We start from the raw sequence: 20,474 nt of genomic DNA on the forward strand, positions 1-20,474 counted from the left end.
TGATATGAAGCAGGGGTGCACTGCAATGAAGGTTTATGATGTGAGCACTCATGCAGTGTATCAGGCAGCAGGATTGTAGCTACCACAGGAAGTGCTGAGAAGCAGGAACCGCAGGAAACACTGCACAGTGCGGATATGAGCAGGTGGAGACCCGTCTGCTAACCACCACAGCTTGCCCACCCTCTCACACTCACATACACACACCTACACACACACACACACACATATCCAGACACATATCCAGGGAAACATGGGAGGGTCTCAGAGCATCGAGATACCAGGTGGAGGAACTGAAGGCTACCACGTCCTCAGAGTAAGAGCAGCTTTCATGTCGCGATGATACATCGTCTCTGTTTGTTTGTGTGAGAGCGAGATACCTCCTGTTAGCTGCAGAGAGGCTAACATTGTACTTGTTTTACAGCTTAACACTGATATGTATGTAGTCATTCAGTGCGTATTTGATAAGGCACCAGACAGGCTTCACATACATGTGTTTGTCGCCCAAACAGCCTCTGAATTAATGAACTATCTGAGGCTAGTTACCGTCAGCTGCTAGCTGTCAAGCTACTTGCATGAATGTGTTGTTCTGAAGCTCCACAACAGCTGTTTTAAATAACATTTATTATACTGACCTGTAAGCATTTTATGCGCAGACTGTCTTTAGTAATTATTTCGTGTTTTATCTAACTGGTTTTCTTTTTTTTCAACTTTATTAGTCAAATATTGAAATGCAAAACACACACAAATAATACAAGAATAAAGTAAAAACCTTCAAAACAAACTGTCAAACATAAAGGACAGAGCAACATAAAATGCACAGGAATAGAGTCATATATTAGATTTAAAAAAAAAAAAATCCCAAAAGAAATAAGAGAACTGAAGACACAAAAATGAATAAAGATTACATGTTTACATAAGTGAGTTGTGAGTGTGTTGTGAGGCACTTTTGTGGTTCTTCATGTGACTTAAAGACTGCAGGAGACTTCATTTCTACAAGGAAAGGCAGCAAACTAGGCGGGGATGTATAAAATTTGGGTTTGTTGTTATAATATTTAGCCATCAAAATATCAAAATTGACAATGTCCTTAAAGGAACTGTTCTTGAGTCGGAAAAATAAATAAATACCATTACTTCATATAAAGTAAAAGTATAAGGCTCATCAATGAAGCTGAAAATATGGGAAGCAAGTTCTTGCTGAAAGGTCTGAACCACAGTGAAAGATGAGGAATACATTCTCTCTAGTGATTACAAAAAGTACAAAGATCTGCAATGTCCATGTATTTTGCAGTAAAGGAATTAACATGATGAATACAATGTAGATTTTTAAAATGTATTTACTTGACCTTATTAGAAATAGAGTATTTATAAGGTAAAAGCCTTTTTTTCCCCAATTTATGTTATCAGTGATCGACGCCCAATAGAATTTACCTTTTGGAACAATTTTCTTTTAGTTGTGAAGAATTTCATGTATAAATGTATTGCTATCTTATCTAATTTGTCTTGTCTGTTCAAACTGTACGATGAGAAATTCATGACTTGTCAGTGATACCTAGTATTCTTCACATCAGACCAGTCAGTGCTCTTGGTGAACTCCTCTGTAAACTTTCAGGTTAAAACTACAACCTGCCAGAATAACCGGTGTGGCTACTTTGTATGACGTGACAGGACGGGGTGTGTACATACATTCCCAAAACCTGTTGTGGTTTTTGAATGAAAAGGTTATGCCATTTACCATCACCTTTTTACACCATCCCTCTTTTTATTTTAATTTTTACTCATCACTGCATCGACTACTTTCCTTATTAATTAATCTATGATCACACCATTTGTGGTATTGTGCATGCTGACTCACTGTCACATCGTTAATGTTATTAGTAACACCTTTGCTTCTCCTACTTTGACAAGTCAAACTCTGCTCATCACTGCTGTTATCGTTCTCTAGTGTTTAGCCAGTTTTTAAGAATTTAAAATCAGTATGATACAGCTCCACATTTGTGAGGCTTAATCCTCGTCTGTCTGAATATGTAAATCTTCAGCATACAAATTTCTAATAATGGCACTATAATGATATAAACACTTGATGTGCAAATGTAAGCATCATCAATAAACTCTATTTTGGTACCACTGTCTTATTTTCCCCTCATAAGATATATCTTGACATTTCCATCTATCTATGCTCTGCCTAATATTTTGAGTATTTATTTCATCTCAGGTGGATTTTGATTTAAAGAACACAGTATGTCATGTAATCCTGTGTGCAGCTATTTCAACTGTGTCACTGTGGACGATAAACTCAAATAAGCTTTGCAGATTTTTATAGAGTAATGAAATATCTGCAATTACAAACCACCATCTGTATTTCTAAATAGTTTGGTGCATAATGTAAAAAGGGGAGATAATCTTTCACCACCTGAACTCTCATCTTCAAAGTACTTCTCAGAATTAACTATTTCACCTGTTTGCAAGGCTTTATTTTACTATTTTTATTTTACAGGTGCAAGAAAATTCTCCAGGTTATCAAGCAGGACTGGAGCCATTCTTTGATTTCATTATTTCCATATGTGACACAAGACTGGTAAATACAGCTACAATAAAACTGTTGGACCTGCTTTATCAAGTCTCTATATAGCCATAAGTGTTATGACAGAAGATGTGAATGTGTTGATCTCTGACAGAACAAAGACAATGACACCCTAAAAGAGTTGCTGAAGATGAACGTGGAGAGACCCATCAAGATGCAGTTATACAGCAGCAAGACGCTGGCTGTGAGGGAGACAACTGTTACACCCAGCACCATGTGGGGCGGCCAGGGGCTTCTGGGAGTCAGCATTCGCTTCTGCAGCTTTGAAGGAGCAAATGAAAATGTTTGGCATGTCTTGGTGAGCGTGCTAATCGGATACTGAAATATATTAAAAGTGGCACAAAAGTCATAAAATAACTTTCAAAAACAAATGTAATTTTATTGCTATGACCTAATATGATTTTTTTTTTGAGTTCAGGAAGTAGAGCCAAACTCTCCTGCAGCCCTGGCTGGTCTAAGAGCGCACGCTGACTACATTATCGGAGCTGACAGCGCCATGAATGAGGTACCTGCTTTGTAGATTGGTGGTTATGTTGACTTCAAGGTGGCAGCCGGCTGACCTGCTGTTTATTGTTTGCTCTTTGAACAGAGTGATGATCTGTTCTCCCTTGTTGAAACCCATGAAGGGAAGGAGCTGAAGCTTTATGTTTACAACACAGACACAGACAACTGCCGTGAGGTGGTCATCACGCCAAACAGCGACTGGGGTGGAGAGGGCAGGTAAGACAGTCATCAAGGAAATCAAACTTTTCTTCTTTTCTTGCCAGTCGAAAACTCTGTACCACCAGTCTTTGAAATGTTCATGCTTCTATCAGATTATTAGCAGGATATTCTTTTCAAGTCATTTAGGAAAATAACTACACTTATGAAACCCTTTAAGAAGACACTTTACAGGCCATTTCACTGGCACGTACAGTACCATGAAACCATGTAGGTGCAAATCTGGTCCTGAACCTTTGCTGCATGGCTAACTCACCACTCCTAAGCATCAACTTTAAATGACAAAAAATAATCAGAAATATATTATAAATATAATATATAATTTTTTTTAACAAAAATGCTAATAATAATGATGATAATAAAATTGTCAGGTGTTTGTCAGGATGCTTTTCATCACCAGAGTTATTACAGTTATAAAGATTAGTGTTTAGATGTGTTGAAAGGGTTTTCATTGGTTTTTATGTAAACAGTTTTCAAATGTATTTCTGTTTGGGTCCAGTTTTCAGTCTGGTTTCAGTAGTTTTGTTTATTTCCAGTTCAACTTTTAGTATATTCCAAAGACAAATTATTCAAAATGTAACATTTACATACATTTTTCAGTTAGCATTCAGTGAAAATGAATCTTTGTGTCCAAATGTAATCCTATTTGACTCTAAACAGAAACTAAAAAACAGGTTTTTTTTGTTTTTTTTACTACGTATCATGTTTGATTACCTACATAAACACTGAATGGAAACTAAATCTTAAGTGAACAGAGTGCCATTTGAATGAAAGCTGGACTTAACAACATTAGTGCTTTTGTATCCTTTTATATAAAATAGTCACAGACTGGGCAGGTTTTTAAATTGTAGCATGCTATCAATGCTGTTATATAAGATGATTTCCCAGAGTTGGATTTTTTGAGTAACGACTCGTCATTTAGAGGCCGAGTTTGGACATGCTGAGGACGGTGGGTTTCTCTTCACAGTTGTGCTCGTCTCTTCAGTCTAGGTTGTGGGATTGGCTACGGCTACCTGCACAGGATACCTACGATGCCATTTGTAGAGGGCAAGAAGATCAGTTTCCCTGCACAGACTCGCAGTGAACCAGCTCCTCCACCTAAAGATGGCTTCACAGAGGTAACGAAACATTTTAACACATAAATAACTGCATCCAGCAGACTGAACATTATTTGGATGTCATATGAACTTGTGTACATCTACTGAGATGAAGTACTTTTGGTTACCAGGTCCATCTCTCTGCCGTCATTCCAACCGTTCCAGTTGCTGTGTCGTCTTCTGCATCGACTAGATTAGAACAGTCTTTCAGTAGCTTGTCAGTCAGCTCGAACCCGCCTGCTGTCCTTAACAGTCTGCAGACAGGTAAACTACACTACTATCTCTGTTAAAATATCCTGTTTGAATTTGTGAGGTTGAGTCAGCAAAACAATGTTTGCTTGGTGGAAAATTTCAATTTAGACATCAAAATTGTACTAAAAAGAACAAAAACACAGAGGACAATAACATTCTGTAAAAAAAACTGTTTCAGGGGCTCCTACTGTCCCACTGTCCAACCACATCACCTCCTCACATCGTGTCCCACTGCCAGCCACCACACCACTAGGTTGGTACAAATTGTTTTGGGGCTTATAGCTTCACAAGTCTGGTCCCAAAGCCAAACTTACATGACGTTACTCTGCTAACCTGATATTGTCTAACTGCTATTATATTTGTTGCACAGGCTTAATTCCTTTACCTGGAGGTCTTCCACCGTTTCCTAATTTACCAAACCTTAATATGACCTTGCCAGATAGAGGCCACGTATTGCCACCTGCAGTTGGTAGATTACAACAACCAGGTATTTTGTTTTAAAAATTTAGTTTTCTTGATTATGCTTGAATTACAAATAATTTAATCTAAAAGGTTTGTAGAAATAAATGTACATTTTGCTACGTGTTAACGCTGAGACATTTTCAGCATTCTGTCAGTTCTTGAATCCATTTACAGTGCAGAAATATGTGTTTTATTGGGGAAAAAAATCCTATCTAGACATAAAAATGTTTGCCTGATTGAATCAGGCTCTCCTGGGTAATGCTATCAGAACTTTCTATGCAGTAGTTGGAAACAGTTTGTGTTGTGCTCCGCAGGTCTTCCACCTCTTCAGCTGCCCAGTGTGGCTCCCTGCGTTACTCTGCCTCCGTCTGGATTTGTTCTTCCCCCCATCACTACTAATGCACCTCCTGCTGGTACACAGGGCACCACGTCTCCCTTTTCCACTATCCAAATGAACAGCTCACTAACTAAAACTGTTATGTCATTACCAGTGACCACCTCTGAATCAATAAATATCACAATGTCTGCAGACTCATCTTAGCAGAGAGCACCATTTAAGGTTATCAGCTCGCTCTCAAGTCTGTATATAGCCACAATATATAATATACAATATAGCCTATTACTGTAGCTAGACCACTCAGCTGAAAAATTGCAGCTATACACACAGTTAGGACGTGATTGTATGAGCTCCAGAGACAGATTGGAACCAAGAGTCATTCGCACACTCTGGTGCAGAACAATGTTGTTAAATAGCTCAGAGCTTAGTCATAGTAATAGGTATATACTGTATATTAACTTTGACTATGTGGGCTTTTTGAACTTGCTAAGAAAAACCAACAAGGTGACTGATAAATGTGAAGTCAGTATCTTTGCATCTCTCTTTAGGAGTCCAACTACTTAATATCTTCAGGGGAAGACGGGACAGTAACTTATACAACTGGGAATTTTCCTTTAAAAAAAAAAAAAAAAAAAAAAAGCAGGTTTGCTTGCTGCAGCATTGTAGCCATTAATTAAATGGTTTTGTTTTTGTACAAAATTTGTATGTACAGTGAGACATCTTGATTAAACTGATGTATTTTTTCCTACCTCTGCTTTCTGCTAAATTTTGATCTATATTTAGTGGTTTATTTCATATTTTGACCATCCTCAGTTAACCATGTCATGACGCAGTACCCAGCAAAGCCACAGAGTGTCAGTGTAATCTCAGAAAACAGAGGCTAATACTGGTAGATTGTGTATTAACTGGGTGATGAACATGAATGTTAACATTGGAATGAAAGATGATATATTTAACAATATCATTCACTGGGAGAAAAAAAGTTTCCTGGCATTTATTATTCACTCTTAGCAGAACTGTACAATTTGTACCCGAAGTGAAACATACAGCCCTTGAAAAAGTAAGAGCAACAAAGAAGCAAAATGAAACTGCTCCAGGAAACCACTTTCACAAGGGCAAATCTTAACTCTTTGTACATGTTACTGCTGCAGTTCAAAATTTGAAAATTCACCCTGTACAGAATATACAGTTTCCAATTTATTTGTTAATTAATATTCCTGCATAGGATTTTATACATTGTTATTTTTCTACATTTGGTTACTTTGTGCATTAAATGTAAGTATGCTGCCCCAGCCTATACGTCACTAGATGCCACTTGTATGCTACACATTACATTCTCATGGCTAAGTAACTCAAATTAAAGCCTAACATTTGTGAAAATCAATAGTGAGATCTTTGTAGTTCTACTTAACGATGACTGTCCTCTGCCTCACAGTAAATTAATTTCTAGCAGCTCAATCATTTGCACCCTGGCAGGACCACGTTATTTAATCTAAACAGCCGCTGCCAAGTCTCCCTTCGGCCCTTTAAGGCTTTATCCCTCTGCAACATCTGAACCGAGTGTCCAGTCACATTTTCTTCAAGGTACGTTGTCAGTTTCAGTGCTTTTGTCGGACCCTCTAAGAGGTCGATTTACTCATGTCCTTTTAAAACATCCCTTCACTGTCCCTCCATTGACGAAGCCCTGGTAAACAAGTAGAAGCCTGGCACAGGTCAGGAGGCCAGGTGAGATCTCCCCACCAGTGTCCTGCTCCTCCTGTTGCTGGCTGTTCCCTCCCTCTCCCACGAGTCTGAGCCTCTTGAGAAGTTCTGCAGATGTGGCAGCCCACTCGATCAGTTTACATTTCTGTCACAGTACAAGGCCGTCAGTATGAGATGATACTGGAGGAGGCTGGTCCTGAGCCAGCAGCATTCATCTGCAGATTTCCAGAGGAGCTTGACCTCCGCATATGAGGGAGCAAGTAGGGGTCACTTCCCAGCTGGTGAACATCGATCCGGTCCTCCTTCCTGTATGCTAGGCACCGCCTTATGAAGGCCTAAAGAGGGGGAGGAAATAATCCAAAATGTGTAGGTCATTTAGCAGTGTTCGTGTGTTTTAAGATATTTTTACTTGATAATACAACACTTGGCTGCATCCCTTTTGTATGCAAGCTCAACCAACCTTAGCTTCATTGCTGGAAACAGGCTTCACAGGGAATTGAACATCCGTAGCTTTGAGTATGGTATTCTCCTGCAGGATGTCCTGTTGAGACTGATTGTGGCCAAAAGGCTGCAAAAGAGGGAACAGTGCTTTATTATCAGGCAAAAATGACAAAATGCATTAAAAAAGGGACAAATCTGCATTGCCTTCCTTACCTTCCTTCCATACAGACACTGGAAAAAGATGACACCCACAGACCACACGTCCACCTTATTGGAGATCTTTGGAGGCTCTTTACCAACCACAAAACATTCAGGAGGCAAATACCTGGCCAGATTTTTAAAAGAAATTTAGTGTCTGTACTAGCCACCTTCTATACATTTCAAAGCACTTATGTGTGATTTATCTACATGTGTGATATTTCTTCTCACCAATAGGTCCCTGCACCCTGTGATGTCAGGTCCATCCCATCTACACCATAGTTGTCATCGTCCATGATTTTGGACAAACCAAAATCGGTGATTTTGATTTCCCCACAGGCTGTGCCGTCCACCAACAAGATGTTGCCTTGAAATCAATAATCAACAATGAGTCAACAGTAGAGGAAAAATGATCACTTGAGACTACTTTAGCTCACAAGGTAACTGATACTCTGATATAATCTGATTTAATTTAAAATAATTGATATATTCTTGATGTAATGAGAGTTATCAGTTATCCAGAAGGGTATGTTTACCTGGCTTAAGGTCATAATGGATGATAGGGGGTTTGATTTCATTCAGGTATTTTAGTGCGTTCACAATCTGCATGACTATGGACCGTGCCTCCTTCTCAGACATTAGCTTATGCTGCTTCAAGTAGAAATCCAAGTCATTGCCTTCGCAGTACTCCATAACGGTGCAAAACCTATCGGACGGATAAAAAGAATTACAGCCAACAACAACCAAATGAAAATTGCTGTAAATGCATCAACAAGAATGCGTGCAGTGACTAACGTGTCTGTGTCCAGTGAGAAGTAGTCGTAAAGTTTCACGATTCTGGGGTGGTCCAGCTCCTTGTGTATTCTGTACTCTCGACATGCATGCCTGTGGAATGGAAGGTAATTAATTTTACTTCTATTAGTAACCAAAGCAGGATCTGCCAGCTACTGGTGCTTATGAAAGAGATAAACAATACACTGGAAGTGAATTTTAATCAGGACAGCTTGTCTTAGTAAGTCAAGCTAAAACTAATTATATATTTCCATGTGGGCCATCATACTTGTGATAGTTCTCCTTTTTCTCTTCTCTCCAGTTCTTGTTAAGTTGATGGATTTTTACAGCAGCATATCGTTGCTCAATCAAGTCAAAGGCCTGTAGAACAAGCACACAAAAATTAATCTTTGAAAACAATACTTGTTAACAGTATAATTTTATTTTGAGTTCATGACTTACCTTGTAAACTTCGCTAAAGCCTCCTCTCCCTAGAAGGTGTAGAAGCAGATATCGTTCGTTCAATGTTGGGTGATCTTTGAATCTTTGGATGGAGAAAAAAAAAAAAAGAAAGCACAGAAAACATTAAAAATTACACATATACAAATGTCTATGACAAATTCTTCACTCAGCTCTCTGTGCCAATATAAGGCAGATGTGGAAAAAGACAAGAAAGCTTCATCCAGTTGACAGGCAACTTTACGTCACCACAGCCGTGGATGAGGATACTGGCCTTGTGTGTACATCATGTTCCAATGTCAATGCAGTAACTGCCAAAGAAATCAAATCAGACTCACTGTGAGCTGTCTTCGTTATTTATTCTCTTCAGCTCCCGAATGTGAAGGTTGCGCACTCTCTCCAGACGCTCCAGCTCCGCCTGGATCTCAGCTTCTTCCTATAAATGATTCAAGCACACAAATGCACAGAAGGAACTTTAATGCACCGACTACAAGGAGAGGATCTCATCAGAACCCACTTATACACAGTTGACTAGTTCTGTATTAAATATTAACAGCTGACTTGGTACAGAGTCTATCAAAGGCTGCCTGTAATGTTTATTCATTGGAAAAACAATGAAAACGTCGACAAACTACAGGCTCATTCACACTAAAGGAGCTGTGGTTCAGCTCAGGAAACAAGAGAATTGGGCTGAATGTTTAATTATCCTCATATAGAAGACAAAGATTTGCTACATTTAATAATTCACTGACTCCAATTAGATAACATCTTCTAAAATGTTTATCCCTATTATATTGTGGGCCCTGGATGAAGTTAATTAATACACCAAGTCCTAAGTCTGTGCTGAATATGTCGACAAACTCCCTACTGGAAGAATAACAAAAAGTTCTAATAAAAATTCTCCTTCTATTTGCCAGGATGAGTATTTGACAAACCTTCTTGAGATGTCCAAGTCGCAGTTTGAAGATCTCTTCCTGTTCATGGTATTCTGCTAGTGTCAGCCTTTCCAGGGTGAGACAAATATGGGGAAACAAAAACAAGAAAAGCATTTGCTTTTGTACATTTACTGTAGTTACTCACTTATTGTGCATTCAGTCAACCAACCAACACTGCTGCAGGCTGTTGAACTTGCTTTACAACTGATACTCTGTATTTCTGAGGAATGATTGTGCTGATATGTTTTTATGTACACAAGGACTTACAGCTGAGGTAGGCTGGGTTTTAGAAAGGGATCACTTTCTGCTCCATTCACTGCCTTGGTTTTGCGTTGCTTTGGCTCTGAGTTTGTGGTTAGTGCTTGGGAGTTGCTGGAGGATGGAGGTTTTCTCTTGGCCAGCAGTTTTCGCTGCCTCTCAATGTCCTCTCTCTGTTGGTTTATCCATTCCTGCTGTCTGCCGATGGAAAATAGAGCTTATTGTTAGAGCAGATTGATACCATCTCCCTTCTTCCATTTGTAGTCATGACTCAAAATATTCAACTAGAACATCTTATCAAAACACTGTAATAAAGATAAAGACTCTTTGGGCCTATGCATAGAAAATGGGGGTGGGTGGAGTTACTGCATCCAATTAAACTCCAGCTCATGTATAGAGCAGCTACCCAACTCCTATAACAGCCTTCATGTCAAGTCTCATGTTTTATCTGTAAGACTAATTGCCTTCACTAGAACTGAACTTTATAATGTGAAAGCAACAGATCTTTACAGTCCAAAAAAAGAAAAAGTGTAATCCTAACTCGCAAACTCTTGCTTGGCTCCTGACAGTACCATGGTGGACACGCTGTATGGTTGAGGAAGTGGTGCCAGTATCTGATCCAGGAGTAATTTAGCTGAACTCATTCAGCACCAAAACTAGCAGAAACAGGGTGGGAATCGTGCTGCAATGCTTCATGCTTATCAAGAGTATAGTATTGTTTACACAGAATGTGTTTGATTGTTTGTAAATATTTTGTAGCCTGCCATGCAATTATTCTGTGTTCTGTGTAAAAATCACACAGCAAAAAATAACTCATGATGGACGTTTATGGGGCAGCCCTACTTACTTAAACAATGAAATACTATTAACAAGTGCAAAAGTTGCCCTATACTACACATTTTTGTGAGTTAACTTGCTCCCTATAACAATCTATTGATAAGTTGTGACAGGAATTAATAATTGGAATTAAAAGGGCGGCAGTGGCAGCCTGAAGGTTAGAGAAGAGGTCTTTTAGCAGGGCCCTTAACACATAAACTGCTCAGTGGCAAACCGATCAGACTGAGGTTGTACTGGGCAGCTTCCAGGTGTGAATGTGATATATGGAAAAAGAGGTCTTTCCCTCAGGATGATTAAAAGGTTAAAAATGAAAAAAATGTATGAATAAAATATATAAAGCAATAAAAAAAAATAGTTAATGAGTTACAGACAATGTCATTATTGTAAAAGCTTCTCACTTGACAAGGTTTTGGAAGGCATAGCCGTCTGTCCACTGTTCTGTGAATGAGGCTCCATGTCTCACTGTAGTGAAATGGCCTAAACGTAGTCTATCCTGCATGCTCTTCTCCCGGCAGGCCTGCTTCTCCTGGTTGCTCTGAAGGATAATAAAAAATATTATATGTATGTTAGCAAGCATGTTTGCACAAACACATGAATGTTTTCATAAGAATTAGAAAAACAATGTTTACCTTTTCTATAAGCAACTTCTTGCTCATGGTGATGCATTTATTCAAGCGTTCCTTGTACTTTTCAAGTAATTTTTGTTGTTCATCTATCTGTCTCCTGAGATCACAGTTTGCCTATGAAGCAGGAAAAATGTCAAATCAACAGTCAAATTATATTATACTCCCAAACCTGTTCTATTTCCATGTATGACATTACTTTTTGTTTGGCACTACAGCAACATCACAGCCTGCTCAGGCCTTTCTGCAAGGTTGTAAATAAGGTGTGACTTCCTCCTTACCCTCAGCAAATCATCTATTCTCCCCTCCTTCTTCTCAAGGTCTAGATTCTTTGTACTTTCAAGGGCAGCCAATTTCAACACAGTAAGGTCAGTCTAGAGTGGAAAACAACAAAAGAAATTTTAAACTGCCCAGCAATCTCAAAAATATTTAAGAGCAACTAAAAAGAGCCGATGGTGGCCAGAGTATCCACAGTCATTCTCCTCACCTGAACAAATTTGACTGCTAGTTGCTTTGGATGCGTCATGTGGTCCCCAAAAGACAGACTAGTAGGAGATGAGCTATTTTGTCTAACCTGCAACAGAGGAGAGACATCACTTCTGTTAAGAAAGGGCGACACCAAATGGAGCAGCAAAGGAGATTTTGAGTACAACTTTTGGCACATCTTACAGCAATGCCCTGAGCGGAATGGGAATGCGAGTTCTGGGGCGAGCGAATCACTGGCGGGAGACCTCTCACAGGACTGGACCCGTTTCCTCCCTGAAACTAAAAGGAAAAGAGAGTAGAAGTGACATCTTTGCTTAACACTTGGTAACAGCAGACCCACGAATGGCTCCTTTTATTTCACAGTGCTGTTATTTTAGGGACAGTTGAACAAATATAGCACACATGACTCACTCTGTACTTCCTTTCAACAGATCAAACATCTGACGCCAAATGAAAAACTTACATCAAAATAATCACTTATTTTGGGTCCTCGCACAATTGATTTTCCTGTGAGGGAAAAGAAGGAAAAGAGTGTTTATTAAACTCTTTTAAAAGAAATACTGCAATAACTCATATAGTCATAATTCATCTCTTAACAAAAAAAGACTCACCTTGGCTGCTCTCTGATTGGATGTCAGGTTTCCTTTTTCTGCCTCTGCTTGTTTCAGACTGTTTTTTCTCCGGAGTCTGAAAGAGAAAATTCATTCAACATTTTACAAAACAATCACTGCACAACAAAGCTGTTTTGATACTTCATCAATACTAGGACTGCTATCGTAATTGCATCACAACACCACCAACTGTTTATTATTTTAAGTTGACAAAAAACTGAAGCTACAGTTGCAAGATATACATACGCACATTTCACAACAAGGAAAACTATATTGTGCATATAGAGTTGACTCCAAATGCATTAAGGCTATGGATAATTATGATAATACTCCTGATCTCTATATGAGCAAAATTACTATGATTGATTTTGGTTATAACAACTACAGATTTTATTTTGCCTTGTGTAGCTGCTCTAATTGCAGTTTCATATTACTTTTCTTCTTTAGAAATAATATCTTAATTGTCTACTGGTATTATTTCTATATAATCAAAGCAAGTGACACCAATAACATCTTCAGATTTCATCATATACCCACCGAATAAGCAGGAGAACTGCCTCTTTTCACATCTGACCCCTATTAAGTGAGAAAGAAGAGAGAGTTTTAGGCCAAAGTTATGAGATAAAGGTTCCGTTTACAAAATAGTTAGAAACTTTTGCTACATGAGTATTTCATTACAACTAGACTCTTGATCAAAAAAGGTCTGGGAACTCCTGAAGGATGACCATAAAATAATCACCAAATTCATCACAGTTCCAGATCATATACAGAAAAACTACCATTTCACAACTACAAAAATCCAACTTTGCACAGTCCAGGCATTTGTCAACAGGCGGTGGTCTGAGTATGTTACTTTTGCATCATTAGGAACAATGTCAAGGGAGTGCTGAGCAACTGCAACCAATTTCAGTGGTAAATACTACAGTTTTTAACCTAAGAAATACATTTTTCCATTTAACTGCAATGTGTAAATGTAAATTCAACTGATCAAAATATTCAATTAGAAATTCTATAAAACAGCAAAAAGCATTACTACAAAACAAAGGTCTGCAGTGTGATGCCACAGCATAAAAGAAGAACATGAAATATGAACACAGAGGTTCAGTTAGAAGGCTTATTAAATGGAGGACAACAAGGTAGTTGGCATCCTACACTGTGCAAATGCAGTGGTCTCACTGAAATGAGTGAGGAGGCCTTTGTTGGTCTGAATGCAGTCTTGCACCCAAGGACATATAGCCAAATGGCCAAGTAGTTGATTTTTAGAATCTTATCAAAGATCGGTCACATATATTGTCTGGATGATGTTGTTCATTTTATTTTTATTACTATTTTCAAAACGTGCGCCACCAGAACTCACTGACCAGCACAAATGACCATTAACCTTGACTGCAATTTTCAAATATGGACCGTTTTATTAATGGAGCAAAAATAAAAACAAACAAACAAACAAAAAAGCCAAATAAAAACAGCTTTCTCTGATTATCTGAATATGAATAAAGATATTGTGCAAGCAAGCTTATGTTGAATATGTCAAGTTGTATTTGTGTTACTGAAAAGCAGAAACACTATGTATATATCTCAATCCCAGTATGTATCAATATCATATTTTTTTAAAAAGGTATTTAATGACACATATGGCAGCCAAGCTGCTCATCATGTTGGCCTACTTTCCAGGGGAGGAAAACTTTAATTTGGCAGTGTGTTGTCACTCATTAATTGGGCTCTGCTCCACTGCAATAAGCAAGAATCTAAACAGAATAGTTCTGTAGGTAACCGATGTAAACAGCTTAACTGAGATACCATCTTTTTAAAATAGTTAGTAGTCTGATTATTCTAGTCCATGTAAGTATAGTCAGTGTCAATGGGCTGTTGGGCAAACAGGAGCCAAGATGTGAATTTGTACCTCTGACTCCTTGTCGCTTAAGGATCCCAGGCTTCCAAAACTGTGATTTGAACATTCATTATTGGTCAAACCCTGGCAAAAGAAAGCAAGCATTTTAGGATAAAACTCAGCATGGACTCTGAACTTAAAATTTAAACAGATTATTCTACACAAATACTGAGAAAACACTGCTAAAAAAAAAAATTCACTCACTTTGGTTCCCCCACTTGTGCTGCCTGTGCTGCCCCCAGTGCTGCCGCTGACCCCGCCCATAAAGCGTGCCTCCAGCAGCTCCTGTCTCCGGGGGTCCAGGCTGTGCAGCTCCTCCATGGTGCCTGAGAAGATTAGAAACAATGCACAGTGTTACTCTGTTATTCGAGGATCCGCCTCATTGAGGCCTTTGAATACCCACTCAGGTGCAGATGACAGCAGCAATAAGGATGACAGCAGGGTTCTGATAAATGTAGCATCATGTATATAAAATTTATACCTTCTCAAACCCTGACAGGTGATAATTTTTTTTGTCAAAAACCAGTATATAGGGCAAGACTAAATTTATGCCTATTCCCTAGTGAAATTGTTTTCATTTTACCTTTATGCATCATTGATTGTGTTTACTTCTGTTACCACTAACAAATGTAACAGTATCAGCTTAATAATAATAAAGTTACAAAAATTATGTTAAAAAACACAGAGGAGAAGTTAAAAAGTAACATTTCTGTGCAAAACACTATTATCATGAGAGTCCAAGAGCAATGTTTTGACTGCTAGGCAAGTATGAATACTGTGTTCCTGTAGGACTGTTACGTGAGCTCCCTGGCCTTCAGTGTTGCTGCAGACTCAAGAGGGGTCTGCTTACTAAACCTGTGCTTTAATGAGACAACCATTTTGAATCTACAAAGGGCTAGTATGCAGCCTTGGCACTGTATCTGTGCAGACAGTTGGTAGGGGTTTTTCACATCAATTTTAGTGGAAAAAAACATTTCACAATGACAAAGTTTTCCTAATACTAACTGTAAAATCATAATAAACCCTACTTGTGGTGACGCACACATTAGTCAAATGATAAAAACGTAAACCAAATCTAGACTAACACACTAATGACTAACAGCCGCTTAAAGCCACACACCCGTCAACGCTGATGGCAGCATATGGAGTAAGACTGTCTCCAAAAACTAACTGCAACATATGTGCAATTAGTATATGTATATGTGTATCAAGTATGTGAATGGGAAACCCTGCTGACAGGAGAAGGCATGCTAGGATGCCATCTAACTCTCCCAAGATAAATATGACTTCAGCTAATCGTGAGGCAGGAAGGACATCAATGCATCAGCAGTGCTGCAGAGAACCGACACAGAAATGCCAGATAATAAGCCAAAGACAAAAATCTCCTGTAGATATAAGAGAACAATAACTATAATCAGAACATAGTTGCCCAAATTATTCATGTGAAACATGTTCATTATTTAAAAGCCACTGATTAATAAATATACCCAACATGTATGAGTTGTGGCAAGACAAATGCTACTTGTGCCAACGTCCTTGTTGTTATATGCAAATGATAAATAAAACCACGCATACTAAGTTTTATATCTTACAGCAATCGTCAGTCATCTTAGAGCTGGACAGTATAAGGTCCATAGTATTAGTGATTGTGCACACATTCCAATTTTTGTGTGCAACATGAAGCAACTTGAGAAATGTGTTGCAACCGGTAAGAGACACCGCCAACCCACTAAATAATACCAACTTGTGACTATACCCCTTGCAAAATATCACACACTTCCCCAGATCAGGACAAGTAAGATCATCAATTAAGTGCCCAAAAACAAAAAGCACAAAATCACTCAGGTCACAAATTCATATCACCGCCAGTCCATCAAGTCATCTTTTACACTCCAGAGAGAAAAAATATTCCCATCTACAGAAATTCCACCACATACACACAGTATATGTGTGTGTGGAAACAACTTATCAGTAAAACGAGGAAATAATTAAAAGATTAATTGATAATGAAAATCATTAATTGCAGCCGTGCTGTCATGTCATATTTTATTAATACAGCCCAATATCACTACTTTGTCTCTAAACATTACAATGTGTCCAGTACACAACACTCTCTATCCTTAGATCCTCCATTCAGATAAAGAAAAACTCCCCAGTCATTACAAATGAGACTGTGTACATCACCTGAACTTTGTGCACTGAAATGCAATCAAGTGGCAAGTCTAGAAACACACAATCATATTGAATGTAGGCCACAGCAGTAGAAGTACTTGTCTGACTGAAATTAATTTATGGAATGCATAAAATAACAGATATACTCATTGTCTGCAGTTATAAGCAGACTGAAGACAACAGTGTTGTAGTTTACTGGTTGACATTTCTGTACTGTAACTTGCCCACTTACTATATAAATAGTGATCAACTTTTCAGGAGTTTGAAAATGTAAACTAACCTTTACTATTAACATGCTTTTCCCTGATAACACTCGGAGATCTCATTAACAATAATTACCCTCAAATGCTTAGAGACACTGTGCAAGGTAAAAAATTTAAAAACAGCTAATAGGACAAATCTTGGTAAAAATCAGGCAACATGTCAATTTCCTCTCGCTAAAACATCTAAAAGACAACAAAATAGGCTTGTAACAATCCCCATGATGTGTCTGTGACTTCTAATCAAATTGTCAGTCTATATGCTTAAGAAGTCATCTACTGCGGTCATCTATCTTATACAACTAAATGGACAATTGTATAAGATATTACCTGTGGTTGCTGCATGTGGTATCTTCAACAGTTATGAGAACTATTTTCTGAAATCAGTATATACAGCACTACTTACTTAATCTATGTATTCACCAAACCAAGCAGTTTTCTCACTTCCCAATGATTCAAATGAATGACAGTTTTCACCTTTCACCTCACTACAGTTTGACCAGAGAGTATAACTCATGTAGTGAATAAATGACTGGTATGTTCAGTGTTCAACCAGCCCTTTTGAAATCCTGTGATTGTACCTATTAAAAACCATCATTTTTACGAGAAGCTGTGGTTTCAAAACCCTTTCTACTGCAGCTGTTTGGTGCAATTTTGGTTTTCCTGAGATGGAGCCATTGCCATATCTCACTTTTCCCCCAGAACGTTATGCCAGTTTCACATCATAAACACAAATCATCTGTGTGGTTTCAAGGATTTCCCTTTGTTTCAGCATGAAGGCCTCATAGCCTAAGTATTATCTATATTTCCAAGCCCCTGCAGGACCAAGCGGTTGAACCCCTACAACTCTTGCTGTGGATGTCATTTTAACTCCATGCTGCTCAGCAGGGTGACCACCTGTTTATGGCAGACATTTGGAAAGTCTTTAAAATCTCTGACATAAGCTGAAATAGACTACTTCTAACAAGGTTCATTCAAATGTGACTTTAAAAAAAAGTCCCAATTTTCAATATTTGCAAGTGTCATACTGATGCAGGCAACCACCATTAATTAATGTCAATGAATGCATGTAACACTGATAATACCAAGACATGGAGAAGCTACATCAATGCCCCAATTTCAGTTTAAATTCTCCATTGTTTCAATATCTCCATGAGGGTGCAAGGAGGCATGTTTAACAACAATGACAACTACATAAGGTCACTAGATGTATAAAATAAGTAAGCAAGCATCAGTTCTTTTGATTGTATGTGGATTAGCGTGCTGCACATCCGAAGGAGACACTAAACACCATTTTGCACGGACATCTACACTAACAGTTAGGTCTTCAATCTAGGTTGATTGTGCTAAAAGGTCACATAAGGCTGCCTGCCAGCCAATGCAGTAGCAGCTATAGCAAAGGGCTATCTGCAGACAATAACTAAATTTAACATTAGATGCATAATGTTGTGTTTAAAGACAATCTAAGACCCTTCCTCTCGGTTAACGTGATGTTTAACGTGAGTTACACATGCACAGATATTGTGAACATCGGGTGGTTAAGGGAAACACTACAGTCAACACATAAACGATGCTCACTTGCTACCAAGCCAGTCATATAATTAACGTTAACCATCACCAGAAATAGTTTAATTTCTCTCGTTGCAATTGCTGCTCCATTTCACATATCTACCATTAACTTGACTAGTGTTATCTCCTACAACGGCTGCATGCTTGGAAAAGGATGCACCGACTACAACAGTAACATTTCTGCTCTCGTAAAGGTTTATCGCCATTATGCACGTAGCTGTTTAATTGTCTTTAGGTTACTGCACTGGCCTGGGCACAGAAAGACAGTCCTGTGTCTTCAGTGCTACTAGCTAGCCAAACAGGCTGAATGGACTTTGGAGCTGACTGCAACGTTAACTAGCAAGCAGGGTTCGTCACTAAAGCTTTGCTCGGGTCATTTTAATACCCTTCTCTTTCGTTCTGCCCCCAAAACGACCGAAACGAGCAAGAAGAAGAGACATATGCGTCTTAAATCGTTTCACGATACCTTCCTGGGCCTTCACCACTGCCGTGGTATGTTGCTGAAAACACAGTCCGTGTTGGGGACGTGGAGAGCTTGGACCAAAGATGGCGTCCCCTCCAAACTTCCACTACTTTGGACACTCATCAAGCTACTTTTCATGTGTAAGTACTGCTGCGCGTACGGTTAATCTTTCACGCTGACGATTAAATTAACCGACTAGAGAACCACCAGTTGTTTTTACATGGGTACAGTCGACTGCCACAGAGTGAAAATGTCTAATTATAACATGTTTGTGGGGCACGAACCTCAGCACACCTCAGCAGTGCGTCCTGGCTTCAGAGCCGCCTCTCCGTCTTCAAGTGGTTGCCTTGACTATGAAACGTCACGCATCGTGTGCAAAAATTCTTATCGCGAGGGGGGTACATCACATTCTCCTCGACGTCAATGACAACATGCAGAAAAACATGTAATGTGTGATCAACTTAAAAGTTATAAATACAAACACACATCAACTGGAAAAGGAAAGCCTACAAATCACTTGAAAATATATTATTCTATTTTATTAATACTTTCGTGTTTTATTATAATCAATTTTGTTTAGTATTTCATAATTTTACTTTGTAGTTTGTATTGCTTATATTATCCTAACTACCCATCTTGTATTGTTTACTTATTCAATTAACTTTTTAAATTATTTTTGGTGTGCATTAGTCTCCAAGTCCATTTTTAACACCCCACGTTTAATCAGTCGCTTGCAAAGCACTTTGAATTGCGTTTGATTTGTTTGAAAGGTGCTATATAAATAAAGTTTGATTGATTGATTGATCATGTTCGAAGCTTAGACTTTTTCTTTAAGAGAAATGGGATTATCAGTGGGACGATGTCAAAAAGTTATGGAAGCCAATTTCCGCCAAAAGAAAAAAAAAACTGCATGAAGTTTAGTCATGAAATAAAAATAGCGATGGTAATAATTTTGACTTAAGTCAAACTTGACATACTAACTCAAAAAATTGATTTGCTAAATCAAAATGATCACAGATTATCTGAAGGTTTAGGCATGATAAAAAGTAAAATACCCATGGTAATGTTGCTTTAACAAGTAATATTTTTGAGATACCAAGTCAAAGTTTCGACTAAGTCAGAATTGTGAGATAGTAAGTCAAACTTCTTAAATAGTAAGTCAAAATAATGAGATGACTTACTATCTCATAATTTTGACTTACAGGTTCAAAATTTGACTTACTATTTCATAAGTTTTGACTTACTTTACTTATTCATAATGGGTTTCCATCATATGTAGCAAAGCTTAAAGATGAAAATAAGGAGACAATTTTATTCCAATTCTAATAATCACAATTAAAGTTTAATATT

The 20,474-nt window shown here is 38.3% G+C and overlaps 2 protein-coding genes across 3 annotated transcripts; one reads left to right on the plus strand and one right to left on the minus strand.

Annotated features, from left to right (window-relative positions):
• The first annotated feature begins 91 nt into the window (after positions 1–91).
• LOC137192675 (Golgi reassembly-stacking protein 2-like) lies at positions 92–6,197 on the plus strand. Of its 2 annotated transcripts, XM_067603548.1 has the most exons (11): positions 102–313; positions 1,610–1,718; positions 2,495–2,575; positions 2,676–2,879; positions 3,000–3,086; positions 3,171–3,301; positions 4,287–4,419; positions 4,530–4,662; positions 4,829–4,903; positions 5,021–5,137; positions 5,427–6,197. In XM_067603548.1, the coding sequence occupies exons 4-11, from the start codon at positions 2,712–2,714 to the stop codon at positions 5,651–5,653; spliced, it is 1,071 nt and encodes a 356-aa protein (XP_067459649.1). In that variant the 5' UTR covers positions 102–313; positions 1,610–1,718; positions 2,495–2,575; positions 2,676–2,711; the 3' UTR covers positions 5,654–6,197. The 2 variants fall into 2 exon arrangements, with proteins under 2 accessions (XP_067459648.1, XP_067459649.1); XM_067603547.1 differs by lacking the exon at positions 1,610–1,718 and having other exon boundaries at positions 92–313.
• A 230-nt stretch (positions 6,198–6,427) lies between these two features.
• On the minus strand, positions 6,428–19,399 carry tlk1a (tousled-like kinase 1a). The gene is given in 24 exon segments (XM_067603545.1): positions 6,428–7,485; positions 7,611–7,718; positions 7,805–7,916; positions 8,021–8,156; positions 8,326–8,495; positions 8,585–8,674; positions 8,850–8,941; positions 9,023–9,104; positions 9,358–9,455; positions 9,955–10,021; positions 10,222–10,410; positions 11,448–11,584; positions 11,679–11,789; positions 11,954–12,046; positions 12,160–12,246; positions 12,342–12,437; positions 12,622–12,665; positions 12,770–12,845; positions 13,307–13,345; positions 14,673–14,744; positions 14,865–14,986; positions 19,128–19,167; positions 19,169–19,204; positions 19,206–19,399. Coding segments are annotated over 24 exon segments (2,325 nt in total). The 5' UTR covers positions 19,263–19,399; the 3' UTR covers positions 6,428–7,314.
• Between the last annotated feature and the right edge of the window lie 1,075 nt (positions 19,400–20,474).

The sequence above is a fragment of the Thunnus thynnus genome, chromosome 11, assembly GCF_963924715.1.
Source record: "Thunnus thynnus chromosome 11, fThuThy2.1, whole genome shotgun sequence".
Lineage (NCBI taxonomy): Eukaryota > Metazoa > Chordata > Actinopteri > Scombriformes > Scombridae > Thunnus > Thunnus thynnus.